Raw genomic sequence first — 18094 nt, 5'->3', positions numbered from 1 at the left:
CTCACAGGCAGCCCCACCCCTCCCCGCATGCAGCTGTCTACTTGCAAACTTAACTTTCAATGTTATTTTACACTGTAAATTCTCACTGCCCTGTCTTGTGTAGGTTGTGTGCGTCATATATCCCTGGTTTTTATAACTATGGTGCAATCAGTAAGGATTCCTGTAATACTGCTTTAAAACTGCTGCTCAGAAGGGCGGCCTTCATTTATAGGACACCTGTACACTTTGATGCACTAAGTGAATAAAGGCACAATTGAACCTGTCCTGAGAGCTGTCTCATGGTGTCGGGTGGGAACTGGGCCCTGGAGTGTGCCCAGGCTGCTCGTGTTGGAGGGTGGGATGGGCATCTTCCTCTCCTTGGCCAACGCCTTGCCACTAGCTCCTGCTCTTAAATTCTCTGGATAGCTGACTGACCTGCCAGCTGTGGTGTGGGAGACCTTACCCATGTGGACAGCCGCTCCACAGAGTCCCTCAGGGCAGCCCAGGAAGCCTCACTGGGTGACAGGCCTTTCAGGTCCAGTGCTGCCTCAGCAGCTCACAGTGAAGTCAGTCTCAGCCAGGGCTGTTCCAGGTTCCTGGAAGAGCAGGGCAGGCCATGCCACATGAGCTCTGTGGCTGTCAGAGCACGCAGCTGAAACCTCTCTGACCCAGCCAAGCATGTATACTGTAAGGGCACTGTTGAATGCTGGGAACAGCAGAGGAAGGCCTGGAGTCCTAGGAATGGGAAGAGAGAAGGAAGACCCTGCCTCACTCTGTGACAGAGATCTGGGAATGTCAAACACTTGCATTTTTTCAAATTTTTATTTTCCGTACATTAAATTTACTCATAAAAACAGTCTAAAAATGTACAATTTTCCTTTTTAACAAAGTATAATAAAACATAAAAACCCCAAAAACAGAATACTTGACATTTACAATTCAAAATCAAATTAGCAGAATATTAAATATTTACAAAACTATATCTTTTAAAAATATTTATAAAGTTACATGCAGTTTTGTAGAATTGACAAAAGAATGGCTCAAAAAGGGAGAATTGTCCTTCATTCCTAAAAAGAAAATATGCCCAATAGAATCTGCGAAGGTTTCAGTCTTGGTACCAACACCTCCTGTGTGTGCATGAGACCTGACCTGTGCTGAGGGCGGGGCCACTGCCCCCTTGTGGCAGGGCAGAGACCTGGACCTGGTCTTGCCAGTATAGTATGTGGTTTCCTGAAATACTGCCAAACCCTGGCCAGGTCAGCAGTCTGGTCTCCGGACCACCCGATCTGCTCTATGGGAGTCACCTGCACTTTGCAAAGGACAGCTGGGCCTGCTCTGGCTCCCCAGAACTGTCCTTGAGGATGAGGATGAGCAGACAGACTGAGAGGCCTTGCAACCTTTTAAGACTTCAGCAAGTAATGTCACCTATCAGCTGTCGGTAAAACGAGCACGTCAGACCAAACAGGAAGCAGAAAGAGCACAGGGACGGAATGAGGGTGAGACCCAATTCCCACTGGGCTGTCCTCAAGGGACTGTCATAGTACGCGTGTACCGCCAGGCTGACCCACAGAAAGGACTGGAAGCCTAACAAATCCCACACAGAAACTGCTGACTACAGCATTAACAGGCCAGCTGCTGTCATCTTTGGAGCTGAGCGTGCCACTGCTTTCCTAAAACCCAACTATACGTATATTCAAGAAAATCTTTTGCCTGTATTGTTGAGTGGTAGCTCCCATTCCTCAATGCTCTTCAGCAGTTAAGTTTTCAGCATTAAAACACTTTCCAATTTTCACTATTTTAACCGTGAAATAAAAACTAGAAAGGAAGGTAGAAAACTGAGTTATTTTGCTTAAAGAACAAAAAGGTCACATAGCTGTTTTGTCCCAACGTAGTGTTCTCCTTCCTTCCTATGTGAATGTCCCACTTTGTACCCTGAGATGTTAACACAGGACTAGAGACTGATGATGCAGCCCAGGGCCATGCCATCCTAGGTACCACTTGACACCGAGCACTTTTAGGGAAATGACCGGAAGGGGCTGGTCTGTTAAGTGTGTAACAATCAAGTCTCCTGATGATCAATAAGTGCTGGCCAGGCTGACAGCACCTGCAGGCTCTGAGAGTGAGCCCCATCTGCAAACACCACCTGTGCTTCCATGTTGTACGTGCTCCTGTCATCCTCTCCGGCTCCACAGAAATGCCACACCACCACACAAGCTCTTCGAAAGGCAGCAGCGGGTGGCTTCCAGACACAGGCTGATGCTGCCTGGACGGCTGAGATGGTGCTGGAGCTTGTTCATCTCGGCTGAATCCCACAAGTTTTATGGGAGTTGCCACAGCAGACTACTGTCTTTCAGGTTAACGGCTGTAAGAGTAACACAACACTTCCATTCCCTACACTGACCACAAAACAAAAAACTTGAATATGATTTTTTTTTATTTTGCTATGAGACAGTTTTCAACGATTTCTGTGTTGAAATAGGATTTATTTAAAATATTTCTTTGCTTTAAAAAAAAAAAAAACAAAAATTTTAAAAGTTTGGCTTTCAGCACATATCCAGGCCACTGTAACGGCCTTCAGAAATATTAAATCGTAAACATCAATGACCACTCTACGTCTTCCTTATTAACAATGCAACCAACCCCAGTCTGCTGCTGTTTAAGGCAAAGTTGTGTCAGTTCTTGTATTTGACATTTGTAGTGTTTCTGAGTGAGAGATCACAGCATCCCTAACACCTCAGAACAGATGTGACACTGTGTGCCGTGGACAGAACAGAGGTCTATCAATCCTGCACTGCACAGACTCCACAACACTCACGCCTTCCACCTGGCTTTCCACAGACAGGAAGCCCCCCTTAGGGTATGAAGCCTTACGTCACAGCCCCTCCAGTTCTAGGGCATTTTGTGATTGACACTAACTCTGCATGAGGGTGATTGTCCCATCTCAAAAATGGTCTAAGGACTGTGATTTTCTTCTCCATAAACAGGAAGCTGGAAAATCCTTGGCAAGATCTTACCATCAATTTTTAATACTGAAGGCTTCAGCATTTTAAATAATGTTATTTGAGCATAAAATTCCCTTTAACCTCGGAGGTCTAAGCCCCTCACACCGCCATTGTGCTGGGTTTGAACCCCACCCCTAGTCTGGACTGTAACTGGTGAGTGGTTTCGAGGAGTCTTGCATCTCTCTACTGAAGTTTTCCAGGCAATTTTTAACGGAATTAACTATCAACACACAGCCTACTACAAAAGAAGCTGACAGTTTCCAGTCTTGTTCATGGATCACAGGACTGGATTACCACAGCAAGCCCTGGGCTGGGGTCCTGGGGAAGCCACTTGACACGTGACAGCTTGCCAGCTTCTTATAGAACGAGGAGCATCGGTCACGACCAACTCATAAAGACGAGTCATTCCCATGTCCTCAAGAGTTGGTTCTTGTTTGGAGAGAGCAGGCTCAAAGCCACCAATGGGAGGGGTGGTCTCAAGCCTCGGTGACTGGATTCCCTGGGACTTGGACCCTTAGAAATGAAGTTGTCGAGAGTGAGCTATGTCTTATTTACTAATATAGTGTAAATCTCTTTACAGAAAAAAAATATTAAAAACCTGGAACTGCTCCAAGTGTCTAGAGAAGGACACTCTGCAACCTCTGGGTATACTAGGCTGAGCAGCCTGCTGGTGCCAACTCCAGTGCCTACCGATGGGGTCCCAGCAGAGCCTACCTCCCAGACTGTGGAGGTCCTTGTCAGGTAGTGCAATCCTTAAGAAGCCAGACATGAGGCTCCCCATTCTAGGAAATAGCAAAATCCAGTTGGCACTTTCTAGGCCAAAGGAGTCCTGGATCCGACTGGGGAACTCCACTTGAGAGAACTCTGACCTGTAGTCTTGACTCAGGTCATGCATAGCTGCCCTGGAATTATGTGTGCGCCTGGAAGGACCAGCGATCTTCAGGAGACAGGTCTTCACACTGCAGCAATGGTGTGATGGCCACACTACTGCCACAGAGATGTCCACTAGGCAATCCTTTTATCAAGCTCCAAACTAGGAATTTGGCAAAGAAATCGAGTTTGATGCATTTCTACGCTAGATTCTCTATCCAGTATAGTAAAGTAAAGCACCTTTGGGTTAAAAATATTGGCTCCACAGCAACTCGACTTCAGCTCTCTGTGATTTTCCTTAGATCTCCATGGCTCCACAGCAACTTGACCTCAGTTCTCTATGTGAATTTTCATGGCTTAATAAAATGTTCTGTTGCCAAAAAAAAAAAAAAGGATCAGTCCGTGGAGTCCAGACTTTCTGCTGGAGGGGCGTATTTCAACCTAAAAGTTCCTGGAGAGAGAGAGAAAAAGGAGAAAGAGAAAGAGAGAAAGAAAGAGAGAGAAAAAGAGAGAAAGAGAGAGAGAAGAGAGTGAAGCCTGAGTCAGTTGTAGAAGTGCACACACCACCCACCTGCCCTGAGAAGCCACCTAGGACTGACAACTCCCATGCACAGCTGGAGGTCAGGGGTCTCCAACACCTTCTGGGGGAAGTGATCAAGAGAGCACCACAGCCCATCTTTCTATGCCTTGATCTCTTTCTCTGGACATGGACCCTGTACCCAAGATAGCAGCACACACGCATGGGCAGGGAAGGCAGCAACCTGTACCACACCACTGCTCTGTCACGTCAGCTCTGCAGGTGGGGAGGACCAACAGGAGACTGTACAATTCTGAGATGGAGGTGCTAGGCTTCCAGAGTTGGGCAAAGTGGGACCAATTTTCTTAACCATACTGAAAATTTTCCAAAATACACAGCAAGAGTAAACCTAGTGCTTTAGGTGTGTGATATGTGTTAATAAATCCCTACACTCTGGAGACTGAGACCAGACAATAAAACAAGACAGGAGTAAGGCTGGCAATAAAGCAGTAGACATATTTAAGTCTGAATAACAAAGGCAAACTATAGGAAATAAGAAACAACGGGAAGGAAGCAGCAGCCAATCAGCAAGACAGTCTAACATAAGGGTACACACCCACACTGACTGGACAGCGCAGTAGAGAGGGCTGGGCTGGCGAGGACTCCTTACCTGACTACACTACCCTTAGTTCTTAACATAGCCTCCAGGACGTGGCAGAGATCACTGAGTTCCACCCAGCTATTTCTGTTTAGACAAGGAGGATCTGAGGTGATCTTTGTGTTTTTTGTTGTTTTTAATGTGTGTGTGTGCGTGTGTGTGTGTGTGTGTGTGTGTGTGTGTGTGCGCAGGTGCCTGGAGAGGCCAGCAGAAGGCAGTGGATTCCCTAGAGCTAAAATTACAAGCAGTTGTGAATGGCCCAACATGGATATAGAAACTGAACTCAGATCCCTTTAAATAAGCTGGCTTTAAAAACAAGTTTACTATGTTTTCAACAAGCCAAGCAGCCATGGGCACTTCTCTCAGGAGCCACAAGCAGTAGAGCCAGGAAGATGCAGCACCTGCCAGTGTTTACCTTGCCGGTTGAAGTCCATGGACGGTTGTTTGCAGTCCTGAGCACGGTGGCCAGTGGCCCCACAGTTGTAACAGGAGAGATTCCCACTCTTTTTGTGACTGGAGCCATTGGTACTGCCCACCAGGCCTTGGGTTTGGTACACACCCGCTGTCCCAGCCATGAAGTTCTGCATGGGTGGCACCGCAAATGTAGACTGTCCGCCTAGGACGGGGTCTGGAGTCACACTGCCACTGTAGGGTGCATGTACGACGGGGAAGGCAGAGCCACCACCATACTGCTGGGTACTGACGTAGCCGTTACTGCACATAGGATTGAAGGGGAGGAAAGGGAAGGTAAACATGGACGGTCCAGAGAATGGGTGCTGGAAGTAGTTCGCATAGCTGACTGTCAGGCCGCTAGAGCCACAGCTGCCACTGCACCCACAGGACGTGCACACAATGCAGCCAGGTGGGGGTGGCGCAGGTTGAGGGGGTGCAGGGGGCTGCTGATGGTGGTGGTGGTGGTGGTGGCTCTGACTTGAGGCAGGAATGTTTCCTGGGGAGCTGCTGCCAGCGCCGCCACTGTAGAAGCTGCTTTCAGGGACAGAGGAGAGGGCAGGGCTGGAACTGGGGGCTGGGCAACTGGGTAGAGTGGCCATGCTTGCAAAAGATGTAGAGGGGTGGCTGCTGGGGGAGGCAGTGTTGCTGTTGGCACAGAAGCTGCCCTGCAGTGGGCCCACAGGCACACTGCTCACTGCAGAGAAGGCAACTTTGGTGTTGGCTGTATACAGAGCAGTCCGGGGGCTGACTATTGCAGGGGGCACGCTCATCTGCCCGTTGTTGGGACAAGAAGTCTGCCCAGAGATGGCAGCATCAGCAGGAACAGAGGAGGGCAACAGCAGCTTGATGGGCGGCCGGGCCACATGCAGGACAGTGCTCGGTGTCCCTGTGGTGGCTGAGCTGCTCTCCACAGTCAGGGCTGGCTGCTGTGCTGTCTTCAGCACCCTGTCCAGTGTGGCTGCATGCACAACTTTGGCCCGGGGACCAAAGGAGACGGTGGGTGACACAGAGTTGTTCTCTACAAGGCCTGAGAGGACCTGCACTGGTGGATGAGGCGCCGCTGAGGGCAGTGTGTCCAGTACAGCTCCGCCAAAGCTTTTGTCCACTTTTGTGCCACTTCTAGGACCAGGCCCCTTGCTCCTTTCTTCCAGGGACAGAAGCGAGTGGACAGAGGATGAAAGGAGTGTCACGTCCGTGCTGCCTCTGTCTGACTTGTGCACAGAGTTCAGCATGCGGACAGGTGCCAGGTGTGAAGCTGCTGGCATCAGCTGTGGGGGCAGAGGGTGGTGACCTGCGGGGCTGGAGCCAGCCTCATTCTGCACAGGCAGAACTTGGGCTGTGGGTCTTGCAGAGCTAGATGGGAAGTGAGTCAGCAGCATCACAGGCTTCTCCTTATCAGTCCCCTCAACATGTATGTCCACACCTGAGGATGGAGAAGACCGTTAGCACAGCAACTGCAAGCTCAGAAGGTGGGGCAGCAACAGGCCACAGTACAAGTGTCTTACGTCTATCGCTCTCCTCAGCGCTGTCTGAGCTCTCCTCACGCACCTGCACACCCATGGGGCTAGAGGAGGAACTGGAATACTCAGAGGAGCTGCCTTCCCGGGGCAGCTGGTGAGCCGGGGGCTCCACCTCCACCCGCAGCTCTGTGGAAAAGGCAGGTAGAGGTCAACAGCTGTGTGGCGCTCAGCCACAGGCAAAAGAAGCCTGTGTGAACACTAGGAAGCAGGGCACCAACCGCATTCCTTCAGACTAAGCTCCAAGAATCTTGAAAACTGTCACATTGTTAGGTGACAGACAAAGAGTACTCAGGGTAGTAACTGCAAGGCTGAAGCCCAGGCACTGTCAGGCACCCTGTTCCATCCTGCAGAGTACAGAACAGCACTGTGCTATCTGCCATGATGGCTCCCTATGGCAGACTGAATTGTCCAAGATGGATAGGGATTTCTTCTCAATCTGCCATGACTTGTTATTCATCGTCTTGTTGATGAATAAAGCAAAGCTCAGTGCTTCCTGCAGAACAACACAGCCACTGTTTCATTAAGTCCCCACCCTCGCCACAGACAGGGATTAGGGAAGAGGAGGACATGGGCTGAAAACTCAAGTCTCAAAGCCTCCCAAGTCTTTAAGGGGAAGACAGGAAGGACAACAGTGTTCAGAGCTCATGCATGACAGGCACCTGCATAGCAAAGGGCCTTTCACCTCTCTGGACTGCACCTTGCTTTCTCCCAAAGTGTAAGAGCGTGGGGCCTAACAGTGATGCCCAAATAGCCTGGGGCCAGGCTCCAGTGTCTGGCACCTAAGGCCACCCATACAGTTACTTTCCTGTACTAGACACTACTGAGTCAGGATAAGGAAAGTTAAGTGTAAAGTTTTAAAGCTTGTAAATAAAAAACAAAAGTGACCTGAAATATAAATTCTGATCCAAAACCCTACCATACCACGACTGTACACATGCCATATAGCTGAACCACAGGCCCTCACATACCTGAGGCATGGCTGCTACGCCCAGGCTGCACAGGCCCCACATGGCTGGTGGGGGTGACTCGGGCCACTCCACTGCTGGTGACCAAGGAAGGGGCTGAGGAGCTGAGGCACCGTCTCTCTGACTTCTCCCTATGAATGACACACACAGTCAGAAAGCTCCTCCCTGGCCACACTCCAGTCTCCAGTGCAGCTCCCAGGCAGGTCCAGAGACCAAAGGATCACCTGAGAACTAGGTAAGAAATGCAGTAACCTGGACACTGACTCTTAGAAAATCTGCAGATTCTAACCTGCTTGGCACATGAGAAACTAAGATGGTCAGTTGGTTCTGTGCTGATTTGTTGTTTTGAGACACAGTCTCACTATGTAGCACAAGGTACCTCAAATTCAAATCCCCGTACTCCTACCTCAGCACCAGGATTGCAGCGTGGCCACACCCAGCAAAGCACATATCAAACACGGTTTCTCTATACAGCTTTGGCTATCCTGGAACTCACTCTATAGACCAGGCTGGCCTCAAACAAGACATCTGTCTCCCTCCCAGTGCTGGAATCAAAGGCGTGCACCACCACCCAGCACACACCACATCATCTCATGCTTACTTTTCTAGCTCCAGCTGAGTCTTGAGCTTTTTCTTTGCTCCCATGGTGAGGGACTCAAATTTATTCAGATCTTCTTCAGTAAGGCTCAGAAACTTGCATAGGAGAAACAAAAGACAATTACTGAGATGACCACAAGGACTCTGGAAGCACCACACTTGGAGCTGAGTGCAGGACAACAGATTAAAAGGATAGCAAACAAAAGCCCGAGACCACTTCCTACCGTCCTGCCCCCTGCACCTCAGCACAAGTGCAGCAGACAGCCACCCTGCAGCCCTCTGCTCCCTGCCCCTCACTGTCACTAGGCAAGGATGCACAGTTTTAACCACTAAGCATTTCAACGGAAGGTTGTCCCTGCCCTCTGGAAATGTTCTTGTCCAGGTGCAGCCTCTGCACACCGAAGCAGAGTATAGTTGCCTCGAGATGGTTCTTTTCATAAATCACCTTCAGCAACTTTGTGAGGACTCGAGTACTCTAGAAAGAAGGCATTCAGATGAAATGGTAACTAACTCATAGGCCTGACATCCCAGTACAACTGGCAACACAAGCCCCCTGTGGGAGTCTGTCATCTCATCATAATTCTGAATAGAAAATTGAAACTGATTATGACCAATGTTAGAAAATCTCGTCTTTAAGATTTATGGGCCCTCAGCAGCAGCATTGAAAGCACATAGGCTGCACTTCCCACTATGTACAAAGCTCCATGCCCGGGTCTAACAGAGTTTTTGGACATGTGGAGCTGTTAGTCATCTTGTCCAGCAGGGGGAGCTCAGATTCTGAATACCTTGTGCAGGTATCCTTTGGCTTCCTTCGTCAGTGGCACTGCGGCTCAGAATGCCAACATGCATCCCTAGCCACAACTGTCCACTAACACACACTCTGCCATGACTCCAGCTCCTACTGGTAAATGCAACCTGGGCTGTCTGAGTGCTACCTGCTTGCGTTCACGGCCATGGCCTGTGAGCTGGCCACACTGAGACATGAGCTACTCTAAAGAGGAGTAAAGGGCAGCTGAATGAACTTTGGCATGTAGCACCGTGAGGGATGGATCCAGTTCAAGTCAGAGTTCCTGGTCTCTTAAGACCTGAAAGTTCTAGAAAAGCTTGGTTTGTTTAGGCTACAGGCAGCCTGGGAGTGAAATCCTGGTCCCCTCTAACCAAGCCATGTGACTACCACCCAAGTTCTTCCATGTTATGGCATCTATAGTCCTTGCTTGACCTCATTAGGAATGAGAACAGAACACCAAGTACACTGTTGTGACCCTGAGTAACCAACATACCTTCTCCATGGTGAGCTGTTTAAAGACGGGGTAATATTTATGCAAACGCAGCTTCCTAAGCCAGTCTAAAATCCCATTTTGTTCCTGGGGCTGAGGGGCCTGCAGACCAGAGGGCATCAGGATGGTAGGCGAGTTGTCCACTTGGGCCCGGTAAGCCAGCGCTGAGCCTGTAGCCCCTGTGTGGGAGCAGTGGGGCAGGGAAGCAGACGCACTGGCCGAGTGTTGCAGGTGGTGCTGGGTGCTGCTCTGTGAGGATGGGATGCCGGCCACTCCACACACAGGCCTGCAGGACAGGGGATAGTCGAGTGCAGACGCTGTTCTACAAGACTGCTAGCTGGCACCAGGAGGCGAAGGTATCCAATGCTGGCACCTACTCCCTTATGGTATCCTGGTGTTCAGCACACTTGGGGTCCTGTCTGCCACGCCCATTACAACTTCCCCCCCTCACAGCACAGTGCCCATAGGACACTGCTGTGCCCACATGCTGTGTGTGCCCATGTGCAGAGATTCAGCTGAGCTACTTGGTGTCTGTCACCTCCAAGGAACACAATGATAGCAACAGATCACTGAGTTAAAACAAGCCGCTCAGCACTAAGATCATCATAAAACTGGGAAGCCCAAAGCTGGACCCTTTCTACCCAACTCCTCTCCTGCGTTATCCAAGAGGTAGGCCAGCAACAGCTCTGAGAGCAGCTGCTGGCAAACAACACAAGGGAGACAGTGCTGACCATGCTGGCTAAGAAGGGCTGCTCACCTTCCAGAAACTCCCATCATGGCACCTACTTTAGGAAGGGAGGGGTTGCCAGGACCTACAAAGTAGAAGGAAAGTAGCACAGAAACTTATAGACAGTAATGTGGCTTTATTTTTATTTAACTATTTACAAACGTACTTGGACTCTGGAGCTGTTGGGAGGGAGATGGAGTGCTGAAGAACTTCCTAATGTGGTCGTGTTTCAGTGTGTGGGAAGGTATTGAAGCCAAATACCTGGGGAGTAACACAGCAGCTTGTCAGCATTGAAATGATACTCAGAACAAAACAAACAAAAACATTAACATTGGGAGAATCTGAAAACTTCAGCCAAGAAAATAAGATATTAGAGAAAAAACAAGCAAGTCCCATTGCCTGACACTCTCTTTGCTGTCATTCAATTTGCATAGTTCCCTTCAAGCCCTTTAGCTCTACAAGAGCCCGTGGCATGAGCACTGGAACCCTTGTGGCCCCGAGTCTACTGGAACCAAGTCACAACATGAAGAAATGGTCCCAGAGTCCAGAGAGAACCAGCCGGAGGCTGCACCTAATACCACACAGACTGTGCAGTGAGGCACCAGCCCTTGGGAGGTAGAAGCAAGAGGATCACAAAGGCAAGGCCATCCTCAGGCTCACAACAAACCAACAGAACCACCTAGGAACATCAGCCCTGCACAGCATCAGGGTTTAGCCACACAGTACAGATGACTGTTTGCATCACACAGACAGCAAAACCCCACAATATGCACAGGCTTTTGACTCCTTCACCTCATCCTCAGCTCACTCTAAGGTGGTCTGTATCCTTCAAATGCCCACAACAGATAGCCCTGGAGATAAGGGACAGACCCACACCAGAACAGCCACAGCCACCTGGCCTTACTTACCTCAGGCCTGCTTCCAAATCCATGTGGTTACGCTCCACATAGAAGGAATCTGGGCCAGCCAAGCAAGGAATGAGTTTGTCCAAGTTCTCTTCAGGGCAGAGCTGGGATAACTGAAAGAAAGGACAAAGCAGAAGGTCAGTCTTCGCAGCACACCAGCACCCTGCCTTGCTTGGTGACAGGCCTCAAGAACATCTGTGGTAGGATAGTTTGGACCTTTCCAGCTGCTAGGTTCTACATATAAGCAAGACACCACACCATAGGCAGGGGAAAGGCCCCAATATACTCAACCCCAACTTTATGAGTCTAACATAATATGAGCCATAGGACCAGGTCCTGACCAGAATCTGAACAGGGACCAGGCCTCCAAGGAAAGCAAAGACTCTTCAATGCCACACCATGGCCAGCACAGATAAGGTGAACATATTCCCTGGGACCACACATGGCCATTATACAGAGAAAGACAGCAGCCAGCGGCAGAACAAGTACTCTGGAACAACCAGGGCCTTGTCTGCAGGGCAAAGGTCCTTAGCCCTTAGGGGAGAGACTATTCCTGGCCCAGTGTATAAAAAAGACCCCCAGCTTCTCAGGCAGGCAGTGCTCTGAGTGGAAGAGAAAAGCAAACATTGTCTGGCCCTAGAGTAATGCCACAAAAGGCCCATGGGTACAGGACCCTATCTCACTGGGAAGGGGCTGACAAAGTCTAATCTCCAAAACCTAGGCACACAGCCCTGTGTCTAGGACCAAGAGCAGGACAGGATAGTGGAGAACCTTCTCTCATCCTAACCATAATAAGCCTAGTACCAGGTAATGGGCATTGGTAGCCATTTGAGAGAGGACACAAATAGAAAGAGACCCTTTTGTGCCTCAGGTGTATTGGGGCAAATGAGAGCTGAGTGTTAAGCAAGGCTCTCAAGAGCCTTCCAGTACTGCAGGTAGCTTAAGCCCCAGGAAACAGCAGCCCGTCAAAGATAATGTCCCAGTGACACCCAGAACCAGCCATGCCTGCCTAGATTGACCCAAGGAACTCACTACTGACCTGATGGGAGATGAGTACCCACTGTACTCATGACTACTGTTTCATCAGATTCTGCAGCCTTCCAACGATAATGTTTACATAAATAAATCTCAAAGACACTGGGTGGTGGGGTACATGCCTGTTATCCCAGTACTCAGGAGGCAGAGGCAGGAGGACCTCTATGAGTTTGAGGCCAGCCTGGTCTACAAAGTGAGTCTAGGACAGCCAAGGCTACACAGAGAAACCCTGTCTTGAAAAACTAAAACAAAACAAAACAAAACAAAACAAAAAAAAAAGGAGGGGGGTTGGGGGAGAGACAAGACAAAAATCTCAAAGACACAACAGAATATAGGGTCAGTGACTATATCAATGTTATCCAAGAGATAGATTGTATGTGGTGGTCCATGCTTGTGGCTCCAGAACCTCTCTGCTGATTGTCATGGCAGCTGAAGGATGGAAGCCCTGATAGCATTGCACTTTTCACTCCTGGAGTCCTTCATCACCTTACCTTTGAAATAAATTCAGTCACTTCTGAGGAAGACTTGGTTACTGATGTAATTGAAGAATCAGACCATAAGACCTTAAAAACAAATAAACAAGCCTTAAAGACAGATGCCACACACTTGGAGTTAAATAATAAACAAGCTTTAAAGACAGATGCCACACACTCAGAGTTAACTGTCCAGGGCTCACTATAACTACTGCCTGGTAAATGGTACACTCACACTTGCTATGAAGACAGCAGTCACATAACTCAAGTCCATCCGTACACCATCACATCACTAGAGTAAGGGCCACTCCTAAGGCATTGCCTGCCACATGAGCACCCATGTGCACACGGCATCTAGTCACCAGAAATCAGCCTCTTCATCCAGAAGCAGGTGTCTGTGCCACACAAGTGCTGTGGCTATGTCAAAACTTGAGCCCAGGCCTGGCTTGGGCCCTCGGGCTTGACACCTGCTGGAACCCATAGCAATGTGGCCAGCATGGTCTTCTGACTTCATAAAGCTCTTGGCACTGGCTGAGCTCTCGTCATCTCTTCTTGACTGGCACTTGCCTACGCTCACCTAACAGTAGCTATGCAGCTACTTCTGCAAGTGTATATGTTTGTTTGTTTGGAGGAGGGGTCTGTGCAAAAAACAACCTGCATCCACTTAGAAAGGCAAGGACAAGAGGCGTGAGGAGTAGGCTGCCTGGGAGACAAAGAACACAAATTTTGCTTAAAAGGCAGAAGTCATTGCTCAAAAAGGACACCTCGCAGTTACCCTGATACAGAGGCAAGAGCTCAAGATGCCGGGCCTCCAATCCCTTCTCTGCATAGCGGAGACCTCTACCTGGGAGGGCTACAGGAATCTGTCTGCTTCCGTATCAGCACTCTGTAGGGCAGCTCTTGGGAAGCCACAGAAAATGGGGAGAGGCCCAGGACTTCATGGGTTGGGCAGCTACAGACTCTCGAGCTACCTGCCAGGAGCGTGGCTTTCATGCCAACATGTGTGCACTTACAGGAAAATGCCTCTGTAATTTTGTCTCCCAACAATCCCACAAAGCTGATATTCCTAAATTTGGGTCATATTCACCCTGACATCCCAAGTTTTAGATGAAAACTTGAGTCACCCAGAGCCTTAACAGAGACAGCTGGTAACCCGTTTCTAGCCGAGTCTTTTCTTCTACATCCATTCCACAGGACACATTTAACCCCAGGAAAGCACGGAGTCCACGGCCAAACACTGAAGCAGTACGTCAACCCCTGTCAGGATCTGACTGTGCCCTGTGTGTGTTCCTGAGATCCTCGTCGTAGCCAAGAACAGTGTTGGGAACTCACAACCCAGTCCCAGAGATCTACTGGTTCACTTCCAGGTTGCCCCACTTCAGCTGGCCAGGCCCTAGGGCTGCTCTGGCCTGCACCCTCTCTCCACTCACTCAGCACAGGGCACTGGAGGAACACAAGCAACCACAGAGGCACGGAGATGTAAGAGGACTCATATGCACCAAAGCAGAGCTGGCACCTGCCGTCCGCCTCCAGGAGCTCAACCTGAGAAGGGCTGAGGCCAGCTCCACACGCAGCCTCTCTTCCTATTCTCATGCAGCACCTCTGCTAGAGTCACTCAAATGGCAAGTTCTTCACTGTGGACCAGCTAGGGGCTGGGCAGACGGCCCCGCCCAGACACAAGGTACCTGGAAGCAGGTACAGCCCAGCATCCCCTGCTCTACCCAACCTCCCATCCATCTTAAGGAAGACAGCAACATGGAGGGTGAATGCCAGCAACCCACGCTCTCAGGGTCTTAAAGCAGAAGGGAGAGCTTGGCTGAGGCAATGGTCTGGCAGAGTAGGCAGCACAGGCCCCACGGAGGACCTGGAGGAAAGCCTCAAGCCAGCAAAGCACCACAGACAAACTAGAAACAGAAAAGCCAAGTAGAGACATAATGCCAGGGTAAGTTGAGTCCCGTAAGATGGACAAGGCAGGTGACACCAAGACTCTTCCACTAGTGTATAATCCTTGGCTGGAGCCCCGAAGACTGCCAGAGGACCAGCCAGGGTGAAATCAGGTAAGCACACTCCCACATTCCTCAGGAAAGCCATGGCTAAAGCAGGTATGATGGCATACTCCTTTAATTCCAGCAATCAAGAGGCAGAGGCAGGTGGTTTCTGTGAGTTCAAGGCCAGCCTGGTCTACACAGAGACAGACAGCTACATAGAGATACCCTGTCTCAAAAAACAAAACAAAACAAAACAAAACAAAAAAGAAACCATTAACTGCTGGGGGGTGGGGGAGACAGATGAGGCATCTCTAGCAGGAAGCATCAAAATGGTATTGCTTGGCTAGCCCTTAAGACCCTGCCAGAACTCACAAACGGATGACTCACCAGGTAGTGGTAGCTTATGTCTTCTCATTAAGAGTTTTTGCCAATGTGACACAAGCTAGAGAAGTGGTTCTCAACCTATGAGCCTCGGACCCTTTGGGGTTGAATGATATTTTCACATCACAATAGATATTTAATTACTATTCATAAACCAGGCTGTGGTGGCACCTGTCTTTAATCCCAGCACTCTGGAGGCAGAGGAAGGCGGATCTCCAGGGTATCCTGGTCTACAGAGTGACTTCCAGGACAGTCAGGGCTACACAGAGAAACCCTGTCTCAAAAAACCAAAAATAATTACTATTCATAGCAGTAGCAAAATTACAGTTATGAAGTAGCAATGAAAATAATTTTACAGTTGGGGTCACTACAACACAAGGAAATGCATTAAAGGGTTGTAGCATTAGGAAGGCCAAGAAACACTGGGCTAGAATAATTTGGGGAAAATGAAACTCAACTAAGAAAATTATTCCAGCAGACTGGCCTGTAGGCAAATCTGTAGCTCATTTTCTTGGCTGATGATTTACGTGGGAAGATGGCCAAGCCCACAGCAGACAGTGACACCCCTGCATTTCCAGGCTGAACAACCCATAAGGAGCAGTCAGGAAGCAGAACTCCTCCATGGCCTCCGCTTCAGTTCCTGCCTCTAGGCTCCTATCTTGAACTCCTGTTCTGACTTCCCTCAGAGTGTGACCTGAGAACTGTGAGCTGAAATAAACCCTTTTCTCCCAAAGTTTCTTTGGTCATGGTGTTTATCACAGCAATAGAAATCCTAACTCTGACATACTGGCAGCCATTAAACAAAAGCTAGAGAACCACACAGGCATTATAGCGGGAAGCTCTGGGCTGTGTCCTAAGCACACAGGGCTGCCCACCACAAGCTCCAGGGCTCAAGCCAAAGCGCAGAGGATACTGCTCTCAGCAATGGTCCTCACTACTCCTACTTGTTCCAGTCTGTGGAGTCGGGGCACACCGGCTCTCACACAGCAGTTTAAGGTTTTGTTTGGTAAACCACACTTGGGAGGCTGAAGCAAGAGGATGGCACACACAAAGCCAGCCTGGGACACAGCACACCTTAGACTCTACCAAACAGAAGAAAAGAAATGTTCGCTTTGCTTTACAGTCGATGGTAAGCCACACACAGGTGTGCAGTCAGATGTTTTGGCACCTGTGAAACCCCGCCCACTCAGGACAGGTGAACACATCACCACGGGCCCCCAGCAGACTCTCATCCTTCCTACAGAAGCTCCTGGCGGGCATACTCCCTCACCATGGAGCAGTTGCACTTCACAGGGCGGTGTGTAACTGGCTTGCATAGTACACACCTTTTTGGAGGAGACTGAGTCACTGTGCTCCTCCGTCCCACCTGTGGACTGCCCTGGGGCTCCCATCATTCACCTTGCAGCCTGCAGCATCACAATAAAGCTGTGCAGCACACATGGAAACAAGGGTCTACAGTACACGTGACTCAACGGCGTGCTGAGGAGGGGTCCTTTTGCCTTTTCAAAGGGTCACCTGCTCAGTGTGCCTAAGCCATTCCCTACTCCAGCAGCAGCAGCAGCAGCAGCAGCAGCAGCAGCAGCAGCAGCAGCAGCAGCAGCAGCAGCAGCACACAACTCCAATCTTAAGAGTGGCCAGCCTTCCTCATGTCAGCTCCTTCCATGGGCAAGAGCTCTTCACCCGGCCACCAGGCTGCTGGCACACCTTTCCACACATGCTCACTGCCAGTCACGCCTGTTTCCTGGTACTGTCTGTCCAAATGCTTTGCCCATTTGGTTCTTTTCTTTTTAAGATTTTATTTATTTATTTTGTGTCTGAGTGCTCTATCTGCATGTACATCTACATACCACAAGAGGGCATGAGATCACATTATAGATGTTTGTGAGCCACCATGTGGGAATTGAATTCAGGACCTCTGGAAGAGTAGCCAGTGCTCTTAACCACTGAGCCATCTCTCCAACCTGTTTCTTTTCTTTCCTGTTTGTTGGTTTTATTTGAGACAGTGTCTCACTATATAGCTTTGGCTGACCTGGAATTCACGATGTAGACCAGGCTGGCCTTGAATGCATATAGATCCACCTGCCTCTTCCTCCCAAGTGCTGGGATTAAAGGTGTGTGCTTCCAAGTCTGGCCCCATTTTTGACTGGGTATTCATATATCACTGAGCTCTTGAGAGTTCTTTGTAGAGTCTGGATGTCAATTCTTCAGGTGCCCTCCCACTCTGTGTCTAGTCTGTTCTCTTCAGAGCCCTGGGCAACAGCTTTACAGTAGGCAACAGTCCTATCTGTCAGCTGCAACTTTGTGGGGGATGGGGGTGAAGACAGGGTTTCTCTGTGTAGCCTTCGCTGTCCTCGAACTCAGCTATCTTCCTGTCTCTGCCTCCTGATTGCTAGCCCCTAGCTGTAACTTTTATAGAGCAAGTTTCAGTACTGGGCTCTGAAGCCTTTCACTAGTTTGTTTCCCAAAGCTTTCTGTTTTCTTCCAGAAACTTTATAGCTCTGACTCCCAGTCAGGTCTCTGGTCATTTCTGAGTTTACATCTGAGAGGGAGGTTCTAGGGCAGATGTCTGTTCCAAGCCAGCCATTCTCCTTGAGCCTCTGTCCCCTACGGAGCCTACCAATTCAGCCCTCTGGGCAGAAAGCTTCTCTGTGGTCTGGTGCACTGGTCAGTCTCTCGATGAGCACCAAGCAAGTCTGCTCCAGTGAGCCACACTGCTCCTCTGCCACTCTATCCTCAGCACACAGCAA

At 49.6% G+C, this 18094-nt stretch overlaps 1 protein-coding gene across 2 annotated transcripts in view; it reads right to left on the bottom strand.

Moving 5' to 3' along the window:
- Nucleotides 1-2460: 2460 nt before the first annotated feature.
- ZCCHC14 (zinc finger CCHC-type containing 14) overlaps nt 2461-18094 on the bottom strand; it is a 44653-nt gene continuing 29019 nt past the window's right edge. The window contains exons 4-13 of one of the 2 annotated variants that reach the window (XM_084757685.1): nt 12997-13068; nt 11474-11583; nt 10732-10826; nt 10596-10650; nt 9842-10124; nt 8566-8657; nt 7968-8095; nt 6985-7125; nt 5442-6902; nt 2461-4302 (exon numbers count right to left, since the gene is read on the bottom strand). In XM_084757685.1, coding sequence (XP_084613811.1) covers nt 4247-4302; nt 5442-6902; nt 6985-7125; nt 7968-8095; nt 8566-8657; nt 9842-10124; nt 10596-10650; nt 10732-10826; nt 11474-11583; nt 12997-13068 — 2493 coding nt within the window. In that variant the 3' untranslated portion in view covers nt 2461-4246. The remainder of the gene's footprint in view (nt 4303-5441; nt 6903-6984; nt 7126-7967; nt 8096-8565; nt 8658-9841; nt 10125-10595; nt 10651-10731; nt 10827-11473; nt 11584-12996; nt 13069-18094) is intronic. The other variant, XM_084757686.1, reaches the window with a different exon arrangement.

This window comes from Acomys minous, assembly GCF_964271855.1.
Source record: "Acomys minous genome assembly, chromosome: 14".
Classification (NCBI taxonomy): Eukaryota; Metazoa; Chordata; class Mammalia; order Rodentia; family Muridae; genus Acomys; species Acomys minous.
Note: the sequence above shows the minus strand (reverse complement) of the source record. Positions and strands in the feature narration are given on the sequence as shown.